Genomic DNA, 24,858 nt, shown 5'->3' on the forward strand with positions numbered 1-24,858 from the left:
TCACCCCTTGATGAGCAATCTTTGGTGGCAAGTGCCACAGTGGACAGACCAGCCCAGAACAGCCCTAATGGCAGGTGCCACAGTGAAGATACCAGAAAAGCCCCAGCGATGCCCCAGAGCCCAGCCCAGCCCAGCAGAGCCCCAGTGCAGGTGCACAGAGAACAAACCAGCCCAGAAAAGCCCCAGTGGTCAGTGCCACAGAGCCCAGCCCAGCCGGGTTTGCCTTTACCCTGTTGCTCTCGGCCACCCTCTGCGCAGCTTCCCTCGCCATGGCTTTAGCGACGGTGTTGGGGACCGGAGCGCCTTGAGGCTGGGGCAGGATCCTGTTGGGGGACGGAGACCTCCTGCCCTGGAGGGGGCCGTGGAAGGCGGGTGGCTCCAGCATGTGTCCGTGCCCGGGGGACACCGAGCGAGTCTGCTCCCAGGACTCATCCCGCTTGAAATGCGGCCCGAAATGTTCTTCTTTGGTTTCTGGGGCTCCGGCACTTGCTAATGGCTTGGCTTTGGGAGCAGTGCGGGGCTGGGGGGGCGGAGGCACCAGGAGCTCGGGGGGAATGGCAGCAGGGGCAGAGTCCAGGGACTCGCCCTGCACCGAGAGCGTCCGCACGGTGAGCTCGCGGGCGTCCAGGGCGCGCAGCCGCGGCAGCTCCAGCGCTGTGCCCTCTGCAGCGGGGAGGGACACCTCGCACACCTGCGGACAGACAGACAGACAGACAGAGTGGGGTTACACATCAGCACTGTGCCCTCTGCGGCGGGGAGGGACACCTCGCACACCTGCGGACAGACAGACAGACAGAGTGGGGTTACACATCAGCACTGTGCCCTCTGCAGCGGGGAGGGACACCTCGCACACCTGCGGACAGACAGACAGACAGAGTGGGGTTACACATCAGCACTGTGCCCTCTGCGGCGGGGAGGGACACCTCGCACACCTGCGGACAGACAGACAGACAGACAGAGTGGGGTTACACATCAGCACTGTGCCCTCTGCGGCGGGGAGGGACACCTTGCACACCTGCGGACAGACAGACAGACACTGTGAGCACAGACAAGTGTCAGCGCCTTCTCAGAACACGGAGTCAGACTCATCATTCCTCCCTACACGGGGGGACCCAGGAAACACCCCACGTCCCTGGCAGCAGGATGCCAGCAGAGGTGACAGAGGTGACAGAAGTGGCAGAGGTGACTGAGTGACAGAGGTGACAGTGGTGACAGAGGGGACAGAGGTTACAGGGGTGGCAGAGTGACAGGGGTGACAGGGGGACAGAGGTGACAAAGGTGACAGAGGGGACTCACCCGCTGCCCTTTGGCATAGACGGCGTAGCCTGTGACGGTGGCACCGTGGGACGTCCCCGTGGCTGACAGCGCTGGGGGCTTCCAGCACACCTGGAGTGTCCCTGGGGCGCTCCCTGCCCGCACACACAGCTCCTGAGGTGGGGCTGGGGGACCTAGGAGAGATGGGGCTGGTCAGATGGAGCCCAGGGCAGAGCGGCCGGGCTGCACCTGGGGCCGCAGCACGTTCCACAGCTGGATACAGCACAGCTGGGGCCGCAGCACGTTCCACAGCTGGATACAGCACAGCTGGGGCCGCAGCACGTTCCACAGCTGGATACAGCACAGCTGGGGCTGCTGCACGTTCCACAGCTGGGGCTGCAGCACGTTCCACAGCTGGGAATGCAGCACGTTCCACAGCTGGATACAGCACAGCTGGGGCTGCTGCACGTTCCACAGCTGGGGCTGCAGCACGTTCCACAGCTGGGACAGCACAGCTGAGCTCGGCCCTGCCTCTGCACTGAGTCAGAAACACACCCAGCACCTCTGAAGGCATTCAGTGTGTGTCAGTGTGACAGCACACCAAATACCTCCTTAATTAACAGGCAGTACCCTGCTATAAATAGCCCTGCTTTGACCAGAAAGCCAGAGTAAAAATATCACAGAGATTATTGGCTCATGAATTTTTCAAGCATCCTGTTGTGCTAATTGAAGCAGCCAGCCCTGAGCAGAGGCTGCTGCTGCAGCAGGGCTGGGCTGCAGCCACCTCTGCAGGGCACAGCACAGAGCCTGCAGCTGAGACTGCTTCTCCCAGCAAACCAAACACAACCAGATCTGTTCATCCACCAAAAAGGCTGCAAATAATTCAGCTGTGCTTGATACAGGTGCAAATATCACGCCAGACCCCTGGGAAACTGCCAGTGTATTTCACTGCTTTGCTGCCACTGAATTTGTCCTCTAGTGGAGTGGAAATGAAACCACGGTCATGCTCAGGACAGCACAGGCACAACAGGAAGGTTTTGCTCATACCACCCCTGCATCTCTAAGGTATTTTTATCTTGCAAGTTGAGAGTATGCAAATTGACCTAATGCTATTCTTGGCCAAGAGAGATTTTGGTTCAGGATTGAGTTTCAGCTTTCCTGGCCATCCTGTTTTAGTGCCAGCCAGCACTCCCAACTCAGCAAGGCTGCTCAGCTTACAGAAAGAATGTGTCTGATCTAACCCAGCATCTTGCCATGACAGTGAGATTAATCTGCTCCTGCAGGAGAAGTCACCTTCCTTCCATCCTCCCTCAAGGAAACAATCCCCAGGGTGTCTGTCTCGACCTTCCCAGGCTGTGCAGAGACAGGTTTCATAAACTGCAGCGCCCCAGGCTCAGCACGGCTGCTATTTCCCCTCCCATCATTACATGGGAAATGATTCCTGGTGATTTTCTATGGCCTTGGTCATCAGCATAAATGTTTGCTTTGGAATTCTGCTACACTTTGCTCCTCATGGGGTTTTTTACATAAATTACTCCAAAAGCTGCAGCAGCCCCATTGGTCCCAATCCTGTGCTTATTTCTATCTTTAGATCTGAGTGCCCAAGAGACAGACACTTGTGTTTTTATGTGAGCAATTCCACTGCTTTGATGAGTCGAGACGAGTTCAACTGCATGACACTCTGTGATGGCAACTCCCATCACTGACTCCAAATTCATCCTTTCCTCTGCTCCAGTGACTCTGCAATCAGGCTTCAGCCCCTAACCACTTCACCAGCTGCTGTTGTGTTCTCTCTACACAGCAGTGAAGAGCTGGCCTGTTTCTCTAGAGGTGCTCCCAGCAGAACGAAGCAGTGGGGAAGGTTTGGGAGCTTCACTGCTCCTCAGCTCTCAGAGAGAGCAGCTCTGTGCTGCTCAGCAGGCTCCACAGCCAGAGGGAGGGACAGCACGGCAAGTGCTTGGCCTGGAAAAACCTCACTCAAAGGCCTTTCCTAAAGAGCAAAGCTGAAATGGGTTCAGGCCAGCACCCGGGCAGTGCCTCCCAGCTCCCAGGTGTGAAATGTCCTCTCCTCTCCTCACCCAGGCCAGGGAGGGAGCAGGGTGGATGAATTCCTGCCCCTGCAGGGACTGAGCAAACCCAGCTCAGGATGCTGCTGATGCTTCACCTGCCAGGGCACTCGTGCCTGAGTGTCCCTCCAGAGGCACCCAGGGTCTGAAATTCTGAATATCTGAGGGGGCTCCTACTTGGCCATGGTTAGATGCCCATGGGTAGGTCACCTATAAGGAATCTATAAGGAAAGATACTCAGATTATTTCAAGTGCTGCCACACACCTCCAAAATGATGAGATTATGCTTCAAATTCAGTGCTCTCTTTCTGCTCTAGTTTTCAACACTGCTTCAATGTTCTTGAATGATGGCAAATGACTGACAACACTTACCAACACTCCTAATGCAAAAGCCAGGTGGGAAAAGACCTCAGACTTTCCAAAACACAACGAACCTGCTGGCTTTACAAATTCAAACTGTAAAATGAGGTTGATTACACCTTCACAACCAAAATGCACTTACATCCCCTAAACGCTGTGTAGGTTAAAGTATTTTATCTAGTATTTTCAGAGAATTTCAACTGAAGAATTTTGGGGCAGGGAGGAAAATATCAAACCTGCTGGCAACGTAGAAAACTCCACAAAGGCTTCCTTTTTCTCTCGTTGCTCCAAGGGAAGCTGCCAGGGCATCTGGTGGGGCTTTGCCATGACCTTCACCTTGTAGGCCATATTGGGCTTCAAATTAAAAAAATGGTACTTGTAGCTAGCAGCCTTGACAATGTCAAACTCCTCCTCGTTGAGGAAGATGACGTGGCTGTAGTTGCTGTTGGTGGGCAGCCAGGAGAGCTCGGCAGAGATCTGGGTGATGTTGTCCACGCGCAGGTTGGAGGGGGCCACGATGACGTCCTTGCCCACCAGCAAGGTGCACTGCAGCTCGTCGGAGCTGCCCTTGCTGGTGATGCTCTGGATGGATATCCGGTAGGTGCAGGCGGAGGTGTTGAGCTTCTCTATCAGGGCTTTGGTCCTGCCGCCCAGGGCGATGTTCATCCGCACCTCCTTGTCCACCAGCACGTTGTAGCTGCTGACGGTGCCCCAGCCGGGCGGCACCAGCGGCGGCTCCCAGCCCACGATGACGCTCTTGGCCAGCTGCTTGATGAGGGTGATTCTGCGGGGGTAAGGCACAATGTCTTCTCCGATCTCGTCGATGTTGACGTCCAGGGTGCCCGCGCCGTTGCTGAGCGCGCTGCCGGGCTCCGGGAGCGCGGGCGGGCTGAGCTCCAGCTCTGCCTCCAGCGCGGCGCCCGTGCGGTTCAGCGCGTTCTGCTCCTCCACGCTCGACAGCCGCGCCTCGCTGTCCTGCACAAAGTCCACAAAGTTCGAGGGCACCAGCCCCCGCTGCCCGTCCAGAAGCTCTCCTGGAGACAAAGAGCAGCGCCGTTAGAAACCCTGAAGGGGAATCTCGGGTCTCTGCTGGTCACAGCGACCCTGAGATCTGTTAGAAAGTCTCTTTCCCCAGCCAGGTGCTCGAAGGAGTCAGAGCTCTTCATTTCTCAGTCTCAGGGTTGTTTATTGTTCCTTATCTATAAAATTCTTTCTCCTGTCCAGCCAAGGTCCTCTCAGCAAGACAATCAGAGGCACTCTGCCTCCCTCAGGGTGGTGCTATCTTTTTATACTAAAAACTACCTGTACAATATTTACAACTACTTCTCAATACCTATCACCTATGTTAGACAGTGAGCTTCTACTCTAAACCAACCTAAAAGTGCCAACATCACAGCAGAAGATGGAGGCCAAGAAGAAGGAGGAGAAAGGCTGGGCATGCCCAAATTCCTCCACCTTGCCCCCCGAACCCCCCATTCTAAAAACCCCAAAAATCTATATTTTCACCCCGTGATAAATTCACTATCATTCCACTTAAACTGCTGTGGCTTGCAGATCTTCATACAGGGTTGGTAATTTGCTCCATGGGTGATAATCAAAACCACAGGGGTCTTGGGCCCTGTGCCAGAGTCTCTGAGCCCCCTGGCAGGGGTTTGAGCAATCCAGGACGTCCTGAATTCCAACAGGACAACAGCTCGTCCATGGCAGTGCCCTGAGAGTGGGCAGGATAAGGGGCAGGGGATGAGTGACAGTGCATAAACAACATCCTGGCCTGGGAGCAGAAAGGTTTATTAAGGGAAATACCAGAACTGCCAGTAAGCTTTTTTGTCAACTTCAATCTCGCCAGCAGGAAAAGCTGACACTATAAAATATTTTATAATTAGCTCTGCCTGCAAGGAGCGGCTTTGCTGGTGCAGAAACTCCTTTAATTAACACCACGGCGATAAAGCCAAATTTAGCACCCGATTTTAGAGCAGACGGAGGAGAGAATTCGGAGCGTGCCTGACAGAGGAGCTGATTTCAATCTGCATGAATTATTAGGAATTCAGAGGTTCAATAAGAAGTACCTTCATAGAAGCCATCCTCGTCCATGTCCCCATACACATAGAGGTACTTCCCTGCCGTGAGAGGCAGCTCGGCCTCGGGGTTCTCGTTGGGTCCATCAAAGGGGTTGTAGCTGTGGGGACAGGCACAGGGATGCTCAGCACAGGGTGACAGTGCTGCTCAGCACAGGGTGACAGTGCTGCTCAGCACAGGGATGCACAGGGATGCACAGGGATGCACAGGGATGCTCAGCACAGGGATGCACAGGGATGCTCAGCACAGGGTGACAGTGCTGCTCAGCACAGGGATGCACAGGGATGCTCAGCACAGGGATGCACAGGGATGCACAGGGATGCACAGGGATGCTCAGCACAGGGTGACAGTGCTGCTCAGCACAGGGATGCACAGGGATGCTCAGCACAGGGATGCACAGGGATGCACAGGGATGCTCAGCACAGGGTGACAGTGCTGCTCAGCACAGGGATGCACAGGGATGCTCAGCACAGGGTGACAGTGCTGCTCAGCACAGGGATGCACAGGGATGCACAGGGATGCACAGGGATGCACAGGGATGCTCAGCACAGGGATGCACAGGGATGCTCAGCACAGGGTGACAGTGCTGCTCAGCACAGGGATGCACAGGGATGCTCAGCACAGGGTGACAGTGCTGCTCAGCACAGGGATGCACAGGGATGCACAGGGATGCACAGGGATGCACAGGGATGCTCAGCACAGGGATGCACAGGGATGCTCAGCACAGGGTGACAGTGCTGCTCAGCACAGGGATGCACAGGGATGCTCAGCACAGGGTGACAGTGCTGCTCAGCACAGGGATGCACAGGGATGCTCAGCACAGGGATGCACAGGGATGCTCAGCACAGGGATGCACAGGGATGCTCAGCACAGGGATGCAGCTCCACCAAGGGCTGTTCCTCCAGGCAGAGCCTCTGCATCCCTCCTGAGGCTCCTCCTGATGGGCCTGGGGCTGTCTGTGCCTGTGAGGTCCCCTCTGCCCCTAAACCCACATCCCTTCCTGCAGGATGCACTTAGACACTTATCACTCAGGGCTCTTGATTAACACCGATCAAATTCTCTTTATTTTCTAGAGTGAATTAAAGCAAACTCAGTTGTGGGGGTCTTTTCTAGTCACTGTATTCAATTTTATGTTCCTTTTACACCAGTTCCTGCAAGATGCACTTAGACGTTTCTCACTCAGGGCTCTTGATAGACAGTGGCCAAATTATCTTTATTTTCTAGAGTGAATTAAAGCAAACTCAGTTGCGAATTAAAGCAAACTCTTTTCCAGTTACTCTATTCAATTTTATGTTCTTTTTACACCACTTCATTAAACTTCTACAGAGGCAACGTAAAAGAAGACAAAACCAGTGAGCTACATCTAAGAGAAGCTTCTGAGAGACAAAAAGTACTTGTGAAGTACTTAAATCCATATGCATCCTGAAAGAAACTGCTAGCCACTGAAATTTTTATCATGACAGTCCCTCATGCCTGAAATTTTCATGTGCAAAGTCACGGACACCAAATCTCCTCTTGCCTGAGGAAGTAATTGAAAAGAAGAGATTGTGACTCCTCTCTAGAGCAGGAGGTGCCCATTTATTTAATCTGATTTAGACACTGGAGGGATGCAGGGGAGTGGGAGAGCTCAGCCCCCTCTGCCAGCTGGGGCACAGGGACAGGCTCTGCTCTGCATGTAGTAATTCCATGCAATAATTCAGTGTATGGATGGGGGGAGCCAAAGCTGGGACAGGCTCTGAACAGGCTCCCCAGGACACCCTATGCATGCAATAATTCAGTGTATGAATGAGGGGAGCCAAAGCTGGGGCAGGCTCTGCTGTGCATGTAATAATTCCATGCAATAATTCAGTGTATGAAGGGGGGGAGCCAAAGCTGCTGGTGAATGTTCCAGCTGAGTGTGGGGTCTGTGAGGAGAGGGGGCTTTACCTGTAACGGGCAATGCAAAGATGGACTTTCCCAGAATATCTCTGCTTTGAGGTATTGGAATTCTGATCATTATCCATCTGTGGGGGGAGGAGAAAAAAGATAATGTGGTTACAAAAAAAGAAGAATGAACAGTGTTCCTGACAGGTGATAGAATCAGTGAACACACAATATCAAGGAAAAAAGTTAAATTCTAACATGGAGCACAACTGGTTCATTTTACCTAGAAGGGCAGAATCCACTTACAACAAATGCTGAATTTAGAACAGGAACAACCAGTGCCATTGCAGAGTATCACTGATTTATTGATTTATTTATTGACTGATTGATTTCAGACTTCCCAGCATTATGTTTCGTTTTTTAGATTTAATTCACACACCCTCCCTTGGGTCTGGGTATCTCTAAGGGGAATGGAGCTTAATTTCTGTGAGCTTGCATAAAGTGAGAGTGGATCACATAATTACACTGCAGAAGGCACAAAACGTTCAGCTCTGCAAAAGAGGGCTTGACATTCTCAGCCAGAGATAACTCAAAATAAGAGAAAAGAGGAATTAAATTTGACGTTTGCTTCTCCTGTTCCTGGCTGTTAGTTCTGCTTCCCTAAGTCTCCTTGCTAAGCTGCTTTTTCTGTGGCCTCTTCAAAAAGCAGTGAGTGTTTCCACTTTTCAATAATGCTGCTACACAAATATACACAAATATCCCCCCAGGATAATCCTCAGATACGCCCATGGAATTCCCACCACGCAAAAATTCGAAAGGACTCACGTCTGAATCAAATCTGCATCTTGGGGCGCCAGATCTGGACTTGGACAGGAAGGTGGGTTTGACAGACAGCTGCTCTGGTTTGTCCCCAGAGACCTGCAGGGGTCTGATGAACTCCGAGATCACACAGCGACTTCCAGAGGGGCTCTCGTGGCCTGCCAGGACGCAGCACACACAGTCAGGGTGGTGCCCAGCACAGCAGCAGGGCACCGTCCCCTCCGGGCAGCATCACCCGCGCAGGCTGGGCTGGGCACACTGCAGAGCAGGGCAGCCCCTCAGCCTGCAGCTCCCAGACTGGGGTACCCTGCTGAAACCAACACCGTGGAACAAAACAACACACAAAGCGGAGGCATCTGCATCCAAAGAGCCCAGAGCGAAGTTTCCCCAGTGCAATAATGCTCTGCACTGGGGGAAGGTTGAGGGATGCTCTAACACACCCAGCACTGCAGAATTCCCGTGTTTCTCTGGGCACTCTGTCCTCCACTGGCAATCAGAAGCCAGCCACGCATTTCTCTTCTCAAAAAGAGACTGGAATGCTGAGGATGCAGCTGGCAGGATTTCATTTTGCAGTGGAGCTGTTTGGGTTTTGGCAGGCAGGGAGTGCCAGCAGCACCTGCCTGGTGTTTCCTGGGGGCTCCTCACTGACACCAAAGCACACTGATCTGATCCCAGGCCATCCCTGCAGCTCCCAAAACATGGAAACTCAGACTGTGAAGAAGGAAACATCCCCAGAAATCCTTCTGGAATATTTTACTGTGCTTTTTAAAAAGAGGAAAGGCAAATAGGGATTGTACTGCACATTGAGAGCCTCACAAGAAGCTGAACTCTCTTCTCTCCTCCTGCCTCAGGTGGAAACCAGAGGTGAGAGAAGCCAAAGGACCGAGGTGGCCCAGGCTGGCAGAGAGGCCAGTAAAGCTGATAAAAGCCACTGGCACATTTTCCCTTTGCTGGCTGAGTCCCCAGAGCAGGAATTGCGACTGAGCTGGGTTTGAGCAGGAGCTGCAGCACGGCACAGGGAGCTGCTGCCGACAGCTCACATGTGCATCCTGCCTCTCGTTAACATAACGAGCCTGTGCTCTAATTACCCAGCCCCTGAGCATGTGTAGGGTCAGCATCTCCTCTCCTGCTCTGCCACAAGTCTGGGCAGCCACGTTCTGCTGCTGCATTTCCAGATTCCCAGTCCAGGTCAGCAGGAATTAGCAGAGGAACCTCTTTGTTCTCACTGCAGAGGAGAAAAAGCTCCAGGAATGCCATCAGAGGGGCTTCTGCTGTGCTCATCAGCCCAATATGATTAATTTTCTCTGCATCACTGTAATTTACAGCAGGCCAGCTTCAGCACATTGACAGCAGGGAAATACACAACTCACCACACAAAAGATTAATTACAAGCAGCCCCACTTATGGCTGGAAAAGGGCACGTTTCTTATTCTTGGAACCTTCCTCACATCTATAACAGGGAAGTCCTCCCTGTTCAGGAGCCTTTAGCCAATTCAGCTCCTTCTGTTTGCTGTTAATGTGTTTGCCATCCCAGCCTGCCCAAGCCAAGCCATAAATAATTGGGCCAACTGTGATTATTCACTCGCAGGGAGCCTCTGGATGGCCTCAGACCTCCTGCACCCTGCAGGCTCTGTTTGCAGATTGCTGGCACTGGGTACAGAACGTGGAGGAAGGGTCTAGGGAGATCTAATTTAAATGTTTCAGGAGAATGAAATCTGTCCATGCTTGCATTACAGTTAGACTCTCCATTTTATTTATTGCAGTTGCAGATTCCATATGGGCTACCTAAATTATCTAGAAAGACCATTTAAACGAGACTCTTAACTGATGAATACTAAATCTTAAGGCTTCTATATCTGATTGTGACATTATTGTAGGTTTAAAGTGAACTTTTTATGCTCTTATCCATCCTGGCTGGGTTTATTTCATTTCCTGATACATTCAGACATCACCAATTAAGGCAAAGCAGCTGGTCATAAACTGATCTCATTTCCATCATTTGCTTTGCTTTAAAGCTCTCCCTGTGTTCCCTCTCGTGTTCTTTCTTCCCCACACATAATAAAAATAATTCCACTTCTGGTTTGGAGGACTTGCTGTACTCTGCCATCATTCCTGAGAGAGGGCTGATTCCAGCAATCAGAAATCCTGCCCCTGGCTCAAACACGAGTTTATTGTTATCAGTAAAGTGCATCCACAGGCAGCTCTGACGGTCAGACACAAGGGCTGGATTCCAAATCCCACAAAAATCAATGGGTTTGGAGAGAGGGTCCAGGGAGGAAGGCCCTGGAATGCCCTGGGTGCAGAGCTGGCTGTGCTTGCTGAGGTTTCACTCAGGGGTTACTGGCAGAGCCCAGGTTGGCACCTTTGGAAGCTTTTAAAAAGGTTTTCCCATTAGCATAAGAATAAGAATAAATTAGCTTGGAGAGTTTGACTGAGCCCTAAAAGATGTTCAGCTGATTTCCATTTTTCATTAAATCAATCTCAGTGATGCAGGCTGGACCTCTACTGCTTCCTGAAGGACAGCTCAATACCTAATTACCTCTCCTTTTAAATTAATTGTTGTGTGATTCACATGGAATAACACACAATTTAACCTCTGACTGACCTGGAATAACACACAATTTAACTTGTAACTGACCTGGAATAACAGAATCTAACATGACTGACATGGAGTAACACACAATAACACAATATAACATGTAATTGACATGGAATAGCACACAATCCAATGTGTGATTGATTCACATGGAATAACACACAATGCAATGTGACATTCACATGGAATAACACACGATTAAACCTGTGATTCACACGGAATAGCACACAGTTTAACCTGTGATTCACGTGGAATAACACAATATAACGTGTGATTGACATGGAAGCTGTTTTTAGGTGTCCTCAGGTAACTCCTGCCTGGCCTTTGTCCTTTCCTATCAATAATGGATGGTTTACAAAGCTCTGCACCTGGAGCTGCTGCCTCTGGCAACAGGAGATGGCCTGGTGAAAGTTCAGCACAGATCCTGGGTAAACACTCACTGTGGGCTCTGCTGGGGACTGCAAGTCTAACAACATCAGTACAGATATATATATATATATATTTTTGTATTATTACTTTATGTTCTCCATTTCTCTCGAGATTATTTTTTCTTTTTGGGAAGTTTTACTTTCAAATTTTTATGGCTCTGTCTGTGTGTCTGTCCATCCCAGGGCTCTGTCCGTCTGTCTGTCCGTCTGTCTGTCCATCCATCCCTCCCAGGCCCTCACCTTTTCCGATGGAGGTGGTGATGCCGTTCATCAGCTGTGCCAGGGCTCTGTCTGTCTGTCTGTCTGTCTGTGCCAGGGCTCTGTCTGTCTGTCTGTCTGTGCCAGGGCTCTGTCTCTGTCTGTCTGTCTGCCCGTGCCAGGGCTCTGTCTGTCTGTCTGTCCATGCCAGGGCTCTGTCTGTCTGTCTGTCCACCCCAGGGCTCTGTCTGTCTGTCTGTCCGTCCGTCCCTCCCAGGCCCTCACCTTTTCCGATGGAGGTGGCGATGCCGTTCATCAGCTGTGCCAGGGCTTTCCCGGGTGGCCCCGGCGGGGCCAGCGAGGAGGAGGAGGAGGAGGTGCCCAGGAGCTCGATGGTGCCCGCCTGCTGCCGGAACCGCTCCAGCTCCCGCGACAGCAGCTTAAACTGCTCGCTCTGCGTCCGGCATTTCTGCTCCAGCTCCCGCACCTTGGCCTGCGGACACGGCGGGACGGGGACAGGGGAGACACGGGAGTGGGGATACGCAGCCCCCAGGATGGGGATTGGGGATGGGGATTGGGGATACAGAGCCCCCCAGGATGGGGACTGGGGATACGCAGCCCCCAGGATGGGGATGGGGATGGGGATTGGGGATACAGAGCCCCCCAGGATGGGGACTGGGGATACGCAGCACCCCAGGGTGGGGATTTGGGGCATAGAGCCCCCCAGGATGGGGACTGGGGATGGGGATTCAGGACACACAGCCTCCCAGCCAAAACAGAGCCCCCCAGGATGGGAACTGGGGATACACAGCCCCCAGGATGGGGATCCAGGACACAGCCTCCCAGCCAACACAGAGCCCCCCTGTGTGGGAATTGGGGATGGGGATTTGGGATACAGAGCCCGCCAGGATGGGGATTTGGGACACACAGGCCCCCAGGGTGGAGATTGGGGATGGGGATTCGGGACAGACAGCCCCCCAGGATGGGGATTTGGGATGAACAGCCCTCAAGGATGGGGACTGGGATGGGGATTTGGGATACAGAGTCCCCTAGTGTGGGGATTTGGGGCACAGAGCCACCCAGGATGGGGATTTGGGATGAATAGCCCCCCCAGCCTCAGGATTTGGGATATACAGCCCCCCAGGATGGGGATTTGGAATGGGGATTTGGCACACACAGCCCCCCAGGGTGGGGATTTGGCACACACAGGCCCCCAGACTCAGAATTCAGGATGGGGATTCAGGACACACAGCCCCCAAGATGGGGATTTGGGATGGATTTTGGGGCACACAGCCCCCCGGCTCTGGGGGTGATTCCCTGGCTGAAGGCAGGACCAAGGGCATGGGGGGCTCTGGGGTGATTCCCTGTGGGACCAAGGGCGTGGGGGGCTCTGGGGGAGTCTCCAGGTCTGACTCCAACCACGCCAAGAGCAGCGCAGGCACTGCAGCGTGGAGCCCCTTTCTGCAGACCTGCACGCTCACACACCAGCCAAATGAAAGCTATAATCATGTGTCCATGGCAGGCTGTGCTCTGTGGTGAGCAAACATCACCTTCCTGCATTAAACCCCTCTGGTGCGTAGCTCAGCAGCTGTGCTAACACAGCAAGTCTGGATAGCAATTAAACTCCTTCAGCTGAACTGAGAGCTTGGGCTTTCTAAAGGAAAAAACATTCTCTGTTCGTGTAAAAAACCTGCACATTTTATATATCAAAAAAACAACCTGCACCTCTAAAGAGATCCTGGCTGAAGGAAAATGCTGACAGCACCCAGAAGAACCCAAAAATCCAATGTTCTACTGTACAAGGTGGCCCTGTTTGTTCTTTTTCTTCTAACAAACACTTTTTAAAATTTAGAGTCAATTTTAAAGATATCATTTCCTTGCATTCATAACACACAAATTAATTTACTTCTGCTAAAGAAATCTCAGGGTGTCCATCTGACTGATTACGAAACCAAGAACAGCAAGAGTCAGACATTGTGGGAGTTTTACACAAACATGAAATGCTTGGGGTTTTTGTCTTTCATTTTTGTGCTGTGGTTTTGAGCAAAGAACAGTCTGAATTCAGACAAAATCCACAAGGCAAAGAACAGTCTGAATTCAGATCAGCCTTGGGTGCAAATATCACCTAAAACAGTCCATGTATTAGCAAAGAACAGTCTGAAACAATCTGAATTCACATCGGCCTCAGGTGCAAATTTCACACAAAACAGTCCCTGCATTAGCAAAGAACAGTCTGAATTCAGGCAAAATCCACCAGGCAAGGAACAGTCTGAATTCAGATCAGCCTTGGGTGCAAATATCACCTAAAACTGTCCCTGCACTAGCAAGGAACAGTCTGAATTCAGGCAAAATCCACAAAGCAAAGAACAATCTGAATTCCACAAAGCAAAGAACAGCCTGAATTCAGACAAACTCCACAAGGCAAGGAATAATCTGGATTCGGACCAACTCCACAAGGCAAAGAACAGTCTGAGTTCAGGCAAACTCCCCAAGGCAAGGAACAGATTGAATTCCACAAGGCAAGGAACAATCTGAATTCAGACAAACTCCACAAGGCAAGGAACAATCTGAATTCAGACAAACTCACAGAATCACAGAATCACAGAAGTTCAAGACTGGAAGAGACCTATAAGATCATCAAGTCCAGACTATGTTCTAACTGTTCAACTAGATCATGGCAGCAAGTGCCACATCCAGTCTTTTTTTGAATTCTTCGAGGGATGATGACTCCACCACCTCACTGGGTAAATGATTCCAGTTTCTGACCACTCTTTCTGTGAAATATTTCCTTCTTAATTCTAACTTAATTCTAACTCCTCAAGGCAAAGAACAATCTGAATTCAGGCAAACTCCACAAGGCAAGGAACAATCTGAATTCAGGCAAACTCCCCAAGGCAAGGAACAATCTGAATTCAGGCAAACTCCCCAAGGCAAGGAACAATCTGAATTCAGGCAAACTCCCCAAGGCAAGGAACAATCTGAATTCAGGCAAACTCCCCAAGGCAAGGAACAATCTGAATTCAGACAAACTCCACAAGGTCACAGCCCTGAGGAAAGCACCAAGCCACTGCTGCTGGCATGCTGGTGAGGAACTGGCTGCAAACCAGGCTGAGCTCTGGTTAAACATGCCCAGGCTCATTCCCTGTGCAAACAGGACCCTGATTTGGATGGTTTGGTGCCAGGCAATAGTGCCAAGCACGCTTGCATAGCAGTGAATGCACAGGTCCATGCAGGGCCAGGCAGGGCTCTGGTCCCATTCCCAGGGACAAGCGCAGGGCTCGGGACAGGGAGAGCAGAATGGGGCCCTGAAATACCTGCATGCTGTCCAGGGTGCTCTGGGTGAAGGGCAAAGCAACAAATCCCAAACACGACACAGTGAACAAAGAGATGTGAAATAAGCAAAGAAATAAAAACAGTTCTGGGTAATTTCTCACATTTCAAAGCAGTCTCTCAAACAGCTACACGTGTAAAAACATGCATCAACACAAACAGCACTCCAGAAATCAACACTGCTGCTGATCTGACACTGCACGCGAAATAAAATAATCTGAAACTGCAACAGGCACACAAAAGAAAATAATCTGAAACTCCAAAAGGCACACAAAACAAAATGCTAACAAATAACGTGCTGGTGGCAATAAAAAGCAAAAGCTTTGGAAATCTTGTTGGGGTTATGCAAATCAGAGGTTGCAGACAAATCAGCTGAATCAGAATTGTGCTCAGCTTGAGGGGGTAAATAATCTCCTGCTTGTCTTGTTTCTGTTTTCCTGTATCAAACACTTTGCACCAGACATGAAATAAAAACTTCAGCTTATAGTCTGGAAGCTAAAACAAACTTAATCTAAATGATGCTAACGAAAGCCTATGAGTAAAACACACCCTGTGGGAATATCAACTTTTATAGACAATAATAAACAATTGCTTTATTTTTTTTAAAAGTTGATCAATGCACCAGGAAAAATCCACCTTTCACTGAGGCACGGCCAGCAAGTACATACAGAAATTCTGTGGGACGGTAAGACTGGAAATTGCCTTGAGATAACAGCAAATTTCTAAATGAAATATTGCCAATGCACGTGCTATTGTCTATCATATTTTGCACGTTCTTTAAGATATGTACACTAACACTTAGAACCATTCCATGCCTTTTCCTCAGGCAGAAAATGAAGTGCTCTCTCTCCACCTCACCCTTTGAAGGTTTCTGAAGTATCTCAATTCTTTCATCAGGTTTGCAGTTTCTGCTCCTTTGACACGTTGCTTTATGTTTATTAGACAGTATTTAATTAGGAACCCTAGGTAACTGATTGGTATTTGCTGCTGTACTTCCAGCCTAATAAATCAAAGTTCTCATCATTCATCACTCCCTTTAATAGTATTTTACAAAAAATGGTACCAAAAGAGAAACATACATCACTTCCAACAGCTCAGCTTAATGCCCTCCTAACTGAATTATAAATCTGATAATTATAAGGATGCAATTATATCAGAAGAGAAAAAAAATTCCCTCTTTGCCTACATATTCCCTGAAATGCTCACAGTGATGATTCTGTAAATTGCCCTGCTCAGAAGGGAGCTGGGCAAGGCAGGGGAGCCCAGGGGATCTTACCTCTAACAACTGAACTGCTCCTTCATGCTCCTTCTTGGCTTCAACCTGAGCCTGGGTGGTGGGAAAAGGAGCGGAGAGGGACAAGGAGGAGGAGGAGAGTCAGAGAGTCGCGGCACACGCAGCGTGCTGGGGCACAGCAGCGCCAGCCGGAGCCGTGCCCAGCAGCAGGGCGCTGTGCCAGCCCTGACGGGCACCCCGGATGGCAGGGATCACTTTGGGGGGCTGGCTCTCAGGGCAGGGGATCCGCAGCGCTGGAGCAGCACCACACGCTCTGCTGGGCACCCCCAAATCCAGAAACCCAAACCCACAGATTGAACCACAGACCAAAATCCCAGACCAAAACCATGGACCAAAACCCTCAAACCCAAACTCACAGACTGAAACTACAGACCAAACCACAAAGCCAAACCCACAACTCCAAATCCACAGGCCAAAACTACAGACCAAAACCCACAACCCCAAATCCACAGACCAAAACTACAGACCAAACCACAAAGCCAAACCCACAACTCCAAATCCACAACCCCAAATCCACAGGCCAAAACTACAGACCAAAACCCACAAACCCAAATCCACAACTCCAAATCCACAGACCAAAACCACAACCCAACCCCACAGGCCCCTGCCGTGCCCTGTGCACCCAGCAATGACTCTGGTGACAAGGACACGGTGCCAGCAGTGCCAGCAGTGCCAACAGTGCCAGCAGTGCCAACAGTGACTCTGGTGACAAGGACACAGTGCCAGCAGTGCCAGCAGCGCCAACAGTGCCAGCAGTGACTCTGGTGACAAGGACACAGTGCCAGCAGTGCCAGCGGTGCCAGCAGTGCCAGCAGTGACTCTGGTGACAAGGACACGGTGCCAGCAGTGCCAGCAGCGCCAACAGTGCCAGCAGTGACTCTGGTGACAAGGACACGGTGCCAGCGGTGCCAGCAGCGCCAACAGTGCCAGCAGTGACTCTGGTGACAAGGACACAGTGCCAGCAGTGCCAGCGGTGCCAGCAGTGCCAGCAGTGACTCTGGTGACAAGGACACGGTGCCAGCAGTGCCAGCAGCGCCAACAGTGCCAGCAGTGACTCTGGTGACAAGGACACGGTGCCAGCGGTGCCAGCAGCGCCAACAGTGCCAGCAGTGACTCTGGTGACAAGGACACAGTGCCAGCAGTGCCAGCGGCGCCAACAGTGCCAGCAGTGACTCTGGTGACAAGGACACAGTGCCAGCAGTGCCAGCGGTGCCAGCAGTGACTCTGGTGACAAGGACACGGTGCCAGCGGTGCCAGCAGTGCCAGCAGTGACTCTGGTGACAAGGACACGGTGCCAGCGGTGCCAGCGAGCCTGGAGCATCCCTCAGGACACATTTAATCAAACCTGCCCAGAGCTCTGGTAAATGATGACACAGCCTCCATCAATGGCTATCTCTCCTCAACATCAGACTGCCTTTATTAAGGTTTGCCTCAAGAAAAAGGCAGAGTCCCCATCAACACAAACAATACTGTGTTCTTCCCTCTGGGCTGAGAATCTGATCAGTCTGTGCAGGTATTAAAAACAGAATGAGCTTTATTTCCATTCAGGATGTGGCAGCAGAGGCTGTAGCAGGGCTGGCTCTGCTCTGAGGTGCAGGTGGGTGGCTCATGAACCTTTACAAGGTACCCAGGTGTGCTGAGAAATGCCATCCTGTCACTGCCCAGCTTCCCAATGCCCTCTGGAAACACTTCTTACAGTAAAGACAACTCCAATAAAAAAACCCAAAAAAACAAATTAAAACAAAACAAAAAAACCAAAACTAAAAGGGAAGGAAGAATTTAACACACTGTGTCCATTGGGAGGCCAGCCCTGGGTGAAATGTGAGCCAGCAGCCCCCGGTAAAGCTGGCACTGATGTGTTTTAGCTCCTTAGATAACAGATTTATTTAAAATATTTACCTTGAGCTTGTTGCACTGTGTGAAACACAGATCCAGCCCAATCTGGGCTGTGCCTGGTCCCTGTCACAGCACTCAGATTTGTGCTGCCAGCCCAAAGCAGGATTTATGAGGAGAATGTAACAAAAATCACCAAGAAATGCTCTATCTTCCTTTCTTTCCTTTGCCAAGGAATTTAAGTCCAAATGTATGAGGCAGTTCTAATAATAACAGCTGAATATAGCTAGAAATGGCATTTTGCAGTGTGCCTAAGTGCACTTATTGAGAAAGACTAAAAGAAAATTAACTGGAAGATTTCATTTGGTCAACTACAGCGTTCTATTTCAAGCACTATATTAGATACATCTTTTATTCTGCTGAGAAGGTCCCTCATGCCAATTCTCTACCAAATTATCATTAGCAGCATTATTTGTGTTTTCATCTAGTCCAGCAATTGGGAGAATCAACATTAGCACTGAGACAATTGCTGCTTTAAGTGACTTTGGCAAGACTGAAACTCAGCATCATGGTTTTTGTATTATAATGAATACTGAGAAATTGCAGTGTGGGGGAAAAAAAAGTCTTGAAGTGATTTGTGAATTGGAGAATGCCCTTGAAGTGAGGTGTTTAAGGAGCTGTTCAGTTTCTGTGCAGGGCACCAAACCCCTGCCACACAAACGTGGCACGTTCCTGAAAGGGAAGGTAACTGTGATGTGTCAGGACCTTGACAAGACTTCCTTTTCCTAATTTACTGGGGAAAGGTAGAACTGCATGTCTGGGAGAGGAGGCCAAAGAAATCCCACCAGCCATGGATGTGTCAGTGAGAGCACCCACAGCACGCTGGGAATGGCACAGACCTCGGGTTCTGAGTGCCAGGAAATGAGCATTGGGCTCCTTGGTGGCATTTAAGGCATGCACAAGTGTTACCCAGCCAAACACGGAAGGGAGCAATGGAAATGCACAGGAAACCCAGGGGACTGTGGCACTCCTGTCCCCATGGGGAACAGAAAAGCTCAGCCACAGAGGGGCAGGCTACAGGAGCATTTATCAGCCCTGGAGCACAGGGCACCCTCCTGTTCCAGGGCAGAAAAGCTCAGCCACAGAGGGGCAGGCTACAGGAGCATTTATCAGCCCTGGAGCACAGGGCACCCTCCTGTTCCAGGGCAGAAAAGCTCAGCCACAGAGGGGCAGGCTACAGGAGCATTTATCAGCCCTGGAGCACAGGGCACCCTCCTGTTCCAGGGCCGGGAGCCCCCAGGGCAGGGAGCATAGCTAGGAATCCCTTCAGCCCAGGGGATCCCACCTGCTCCTCTGTCCCTGCAGCTCCTGCTCCCACCTGCCTGTCCCTGTCTCTGTCCCCAGGTACCTTCTGCAGGAGCTCCATTCCTGCCTGTCCCATCCCTGTCCCTGTCTCACCCCAGTCTCCTCCCATCCCCTCCCTGTCCCCAGTACCTTCTGCAGCAGCTCAATCTCCTGTCTATCCCTCTCCCATCCCCATCCCATCCCATCCCATCCCCATCCCTGTCCCCAGTACCTTCTGCAGCAGCTCGATCTCCTGTCTATCCCCGTCCCATCCCCATCCCATCCCATCCCTGTCCCCATCCCCTCCTGTCCCATCCCATCCCACCCCTGTCCCATCCCATCCCTGTCCCCATCCCCTCCTGTCCCATCCCAGTACCTTCTGCAGCAGCTTGATCTCCTGCCTGTCCCATCCCATCCCTGTCCCATCCCATCCCTGTCCCCATCCCATCCCTGTCCCATCCCAGTACCTTCTGCAGCAGCTCGATCTCCTGCTGTTTGGCGTTGAGGACAGCCAGTGCTTGCTCATGCTCCAGCTCCAGCTGTTGCCGCCGCTCCGCAGCCTCTCGCATGTGCTGGGAGGAGGAGGAGGAGGGGACAGCCTTCAGGGACAGCCCTCGGGGACAGCCTTGAGGGACAGCCCTCATTGACAGCCTTCAGGGACAGCCCCAGCCGCCTGCCAGGCCAGGGATGCCCTGCTGCCCACACACCTGCCTGGCACCTGAGAGGCAGCAGGAAACCAGGGAGGCTGGGGTTTGGTCAGAGCTTCAGCCAAAGGGAGCTCAGGCACCTGGACATCAGCCCTGCCAGGACCCAGGGTCTGACACTGACAGGACCCAAATCCACGACACTGCCATGCTCTGACACTGCCATCTCTATTCCTTCATCAGACTCTACATTTAAAAATCTTTCTGCTAAGCATCCGCATCTGTGAGACTTTCTTGTCAAGCGCTCATCCCTCCCAACACCACACAGAGCTCCCAGAAGCTGTGAGGGGTGCTGGATGCTAACAAATCACAGAATGTGAGCAAGGCTCCTGGAGGAGCACAGACTGCAGTGTCAGGACATCCTCTGCAGATAGAAATCTTTTCATTACAGGTTAATATTGCTCCCCAGCATCCCTGTAGCTTTCAAACACCCTCATATTAAATGGGAGTTAAGAGAGATCTCTTTCTAGATTCTGATCTCTTCCCTGGTGAACCTGGTATTAAAGATTTTTATTTTCCAAATTACATGCTATTGCCACAATAGTGTCTGAGCAGAGGCACAATGCCTTATCTGCAGCACTGAGTTATTGCACACAAACCTGGGAGACATCAGCACTTGGGAAAACAAATGCATGGAGAAAATGGGCAAGAACAGCCCAGAATATCTCTTATTGTCTACAGGAGAGAGTTTTATCAAGCTACAACTCACTTTAAAAGTTTTTTGACAAATCACACAAAGCAAAAGCACATTGACAGTATTTATGTCTGTATAGTATATATTCTATATTGACAGTAGTTCTATCCAGTCACCATAAGCACACACACCTTTGGTTAAACAATGCTTGCTTATTTCAAATACAATACCTGCTTGTAAGCCTTAAACACAATGCACAGAGCTCCATTATTAAGCTTCAAACTTCCTAATATCTCGCTAGATAAACTTTTCTGTAGTTTAGGGAGTTATTCTAGCCAAGTGTTAATACACAGACCATTGTTCTATTTGTCCTTGCTTTTCTACTTTTTAAATAAATTTTCCGCTGACCTATCCCATGGCTGCTGCTTAGCTCCAATCCCAGTTCTGCTGTCTCTGAAGCCTTTTGCAGCTTTCCCAAACCCTCTGATTTAGTGGATTCCCACACAGGAATTTTGTTTGAGACCCTCCCAGCGCCTGGGGCTCCCATTGGCACCCTGCCCCAAACTGAGAGGGGTTTCAGTGCTGGGTGGGCAGGGCTGAGCACCAGGCACCGTGGGCAGCAGGGGAGGATGCACCGATGGCATTGGGATCCATACCCACCTTCAGGACCTGCTCTAGGTTCTCCAGCTTGGCTTGGAGCTGGTGTTTTCCCCCCACAGCCAAATCTCGTCCTCTGGTCACTCTGAGCAGGGCTTCCCGAAGGCGGGCATAGTCTGATTGTACCTGGGAAATAAAACAGGGTTAATTACTGCCAGGCTGCAGGGAATTACTGCCAGAACAAAAAGGGTCATTGCCAAAACAAACAGGGTCATTGCCAGACTGCAGGGAATTATTGCCAAAAAAACCAGGGTTATTGCCAGACTGCAGGGAATTATTGCCAGAACAAAAAGGGTCATTGCCAAACTGCAGGGACACACCTGGCACACCTGGGCACAGCTGTGCGTTACCTGGCCATGCTGCATTGCTCGGGGGCACACGGGGGCACACCTGGGCACAGCTGTGCGTTACCTGGCTGTGCTGCATTGCTCGGGGGCACACCTGGGCACAGCTGTGCATTATCTGGCCATGCTGCAGCGCTCGGGGGCACACCTGGCACACCTGGGCACAGCTGTGCATTACCTGGCCGTGCTGCAGTGCCCAGGGGCACACCTGGCACACCTGGGCACAGCTGTGCGTTACCTGGCCGTGCTGCATTGCTCAGGGGCACACAGGGGCACACCTGGGCACAGCTGTGCGTTACCTGGCCGTGCTGCATTGCTCGGGGGCACACAGGGGCACACCTGGGCACAGCTGTGCATTACCTGGCCGTGCTGCAGCGCTCGGGGGCACACCTGGCACACCTGGGCACAGCTGTGCATTACCTGGCCGTGCTGCATTGCTCGGGGGCACACAGGGGCACAGCTGTGCATTACCTGGCCGTGCTGCAGCGCTCGGGGGCACACCTGGCACACCTGGGCACAGCTGTGCGTTACCTGGCCGTGCTGCATTGCTCAGGGGCACACAGGGGCACACCTGGGCACAGCTGTGCGTTACCTGGCCGTGCTGCATTGCTCGGGGGCACACAGGGGCACACCTGGGCACAGCTGTGCATTACCTGGCCGTGCTGCAGCGCTCGGGGGCACACCTGGCACACCTGGGCACAGCTGTGCGTTACCTGGCCGTGCTGCATTGCTCGGGGGCACACAGGGGCACACCTGGGCACAGCTGTGCATTACCTGGCCGTGCTGCATTGCTCAGGGGCACACCTGGCACACCTGGGCACAGCTGTGTGTTACCTGGCCATGCTGCATTGCTCGGGGGCACACCTGGCACAGCTGTGCGTTACCTGGCCGTGCTGCAGTGCCCAGGGGCACACCTGGCACACCTGGGCACAGCTGTGCATTACCTGGCCGTGCTGCAGCGCTCGGGGGCACACCTGGCACACCTGGGCACAGCTGTGCATTACCTGGCCGTGCTGCAGTGCCCAGGGGCACACCTGGCACACCTGGGCACAGCTGTGCGTTACCTGGCCGTGCTGCATTGCTCAGGGGCACACAGGGGCACACCTGGGCACAGCTGTGCGTTACCTGGCTGTGCTGCATTGCTCGGGGGCACACAGGGGCACACCTGGGCACAGCTGTGCGTTACCTGGCCGTGCTGCATTGCTCGGGGGCACACAGGGGCACAGCTGTGCATTACCTGGCCGTGCTGCAGCGCTCGGGGGCACACCTGGCACACCTGGGCACAGCTGTGCGTTACCTGGCCGTGCTGCATTGCTCAGGGGCACACAGGGGCACACCTGGGCACAGCTGTGCATTACCTGGCCGTGCTGCAGCGCTCGGGGGCACACCTGGCACACCTGGGCACAGCTGTGTGTTACCTGGCCGTGCTGCATTGCTCGGGGGCACACAGGGGCACACCTGGGCACAGCTGTGCATTACCTGGCCGTGCTGCAGCGCTCGGGGGCACACCTGGCACACCTGGGCACAGCTGTGTGTTACCTGGCCATGCTGCATTGCTCGGGGGCACACCTGGCACAGCTGTGCGTTACCTGGCCGTGCTGCAGCGCTCGGGGGCACACGCTGGCATGCTGCAGCCTCAGGCAGTTCTCCTCCCGCCCAGCATCCTTCAGCTCCTGCTCCTGGAACAGAAACAAAGCGTGTCACACCCTCAGCTCCGTGTCACACCCTCGTGTCACACCCTCAGTCCGTGTCACAGCCCCAGGATTTCCACTGAAACCCCTGCAGTAAGGAGAGGATGCATTTGTGTACCCTCAGTGTGTTTAGAAGTGACAGATAAATGTCAGCTTGAAATATTTATATTGCTTGCTCAGAAAAAAAAAACCATTACAGGACAAAGAATGAGTGACTCAAAGGCTCTGGAGCAATAACAGGTGGCAAAAGCCAGAAACTGAGCCAAAGTGTTTAAATTCCAGCCAAGTTCCCTCCCTGGGCCGTGCCTTCTGGAGGTGATCCAGGTCACAATCACTGTCAGGGCAGGAATTCCACGGTGTGGGCGCCAGGGTGTTCCCTGAGGGGTGTGAGGGCAGCAGGGAGCCCTGCAGGGGCTGGGGTCAGCCCTGGGCACCTGCCTGGAGGGGCTGGGGTCAGCCCTGAGCACCTGCCTGGAGGGGCTGGGGTCAGCCCTGGGCACCTGCGCCCAAGGAGCGGGAACGCACAGCCTGCCCAGGGGAGCCCCGAGGAACAGCTCCTGACTGCAGGCTGTGAAACGGCCCTGAAACACCTGTGAAACACCCCCTGATTTCAGGCTGTGAAACTGCCCTGAAACTCCTGTATTACAGCGACCTGCATGGGTCGCTGCTGGTGAGAGAGAGACGGTGAATCTTGTTTCTTAATCAGAAGGCTTGATTTATTAATATATGATATAATACATTATAGTTATACTAAAAAGAATATAGAGAGAGGTTTGCAGAGCTGCTAGCTAAGCTAAGAAGAGATAGAAAAGAACCCACAACAAAGTTGTGGCCAAGGACTCAGTCCCCTGGCTTGAACTGATGATTGGCTCTTAATTATAAACATAGAAAATGAGCCAATCAAGGTGAATCCTATTGCATTCCACAGCAGCTGATAATAATTGTTTACCTTCTCTTCGGGGGCCTCTGGCCTTCCGAAGACACAGAAATCTGAAAGAAAGGATTTCTGTGAAGAAATGTCTGCGACACACCTGTGAAACACCCCCTGACTTCAGGCTGTGAAACAGCCCCTGTGAAACACCCAGTGAAACATCCCCAGATTTCAGGCTGTGAAACAGCCCCTGTGAAACACACCCTTATTTCAGGCTGTGAAACAGCCCCTGAAACACCCTGTGAAACACCCCCTGACTTCAGGCTGTGAAACTGCCCTGCATTTTGCCAAGGATGCTTTCCCACCACCACAGTTGGTGACTTTCTGCCTAACCCAGTGACTCCTCCCTGACCAGTATCTGCCTCAATGCCTCCCAGATCAGTTCAATATAAACCTTCAATGAAAAAAGCCAGAAGTTAATCCCAGCAGCCCCAGA

At 52.0% G+C, this 24,858-nt stretch overlaps 1 protein-coding gene across 1 annotated transcript in view; it reads right to left on the reverse strand.

Annotated features, from left to right (window-relative positions):
- Positions 1 to 24,858, reverse strand: part of RIMBP2 (RIMS binding protein 2) — a 57,370-nt gene that overhangs the window by 16,598 nt on the left and 15,914 nt on the right. The window contains exons 2-12 of the mRNA XM_058816480.1: positions 23,390 to 23,479; positions 21,460 to 21,582; positions 19,929 to 20,033; positions 16,267 to 16,317; positions 11,946 to 12,153; positions 8,445 to 8,596; positions 7,683 to 7,759; positions 5,747 to 5,856; positions 3,917 to 4,714; positions 1,297 to 1,448; positions 230 to 691 (exon numbers count right to left, since the gene is read on the reverse strand). Of these exons, the coding sequence (XP_058672463.1) occupies positions 230 to 691; positions 1,297 to 1,448; positions 3,917 to 4,714; positions 5,747 to 5,856; positions 7,683 to 7,759; positions 8,445 to 8,596; positions 11,946 to 12,153; positions 16,267 to 16,317; positions 19,929 to 20,030 (2,112 nt within the window). The 5' untranslated portion in view covers positions 20,031 to 20,033; positions 21,460 to 21,582; positions 23,390 to 23,479. The remainder of the gene's footprint in view (positions 1 to 229; positions 692 to 1,296; positions 1,449 to 3,916; positions 4,715 to 5,746; positions 5,857 to 7,682; positions 7,760 to 8,444; positions 8,597 to 11,945; positions 12,154 to 16,266; positions 16,318 to 19,928; positions 20,034 to 21,459; positions 21,583 to 23,389; positions 23,480 to 24,858) is intronic.

This window comes from Ammospiza caudacuta, chromosome 18, assembly GCF_027887145.1.
Source record: "Ammospiza caudacuta isolate bAmmCau1 chromosome 18, bAmmCau1.pri, whole genome shotgun sequence".
NCBI classification, from domain to species: Eukaryota; Metazoa; Chordata; class Aves; order Passeriformes; family Passerellidae; genus Ammospiza; species Ammospiza caudacuta.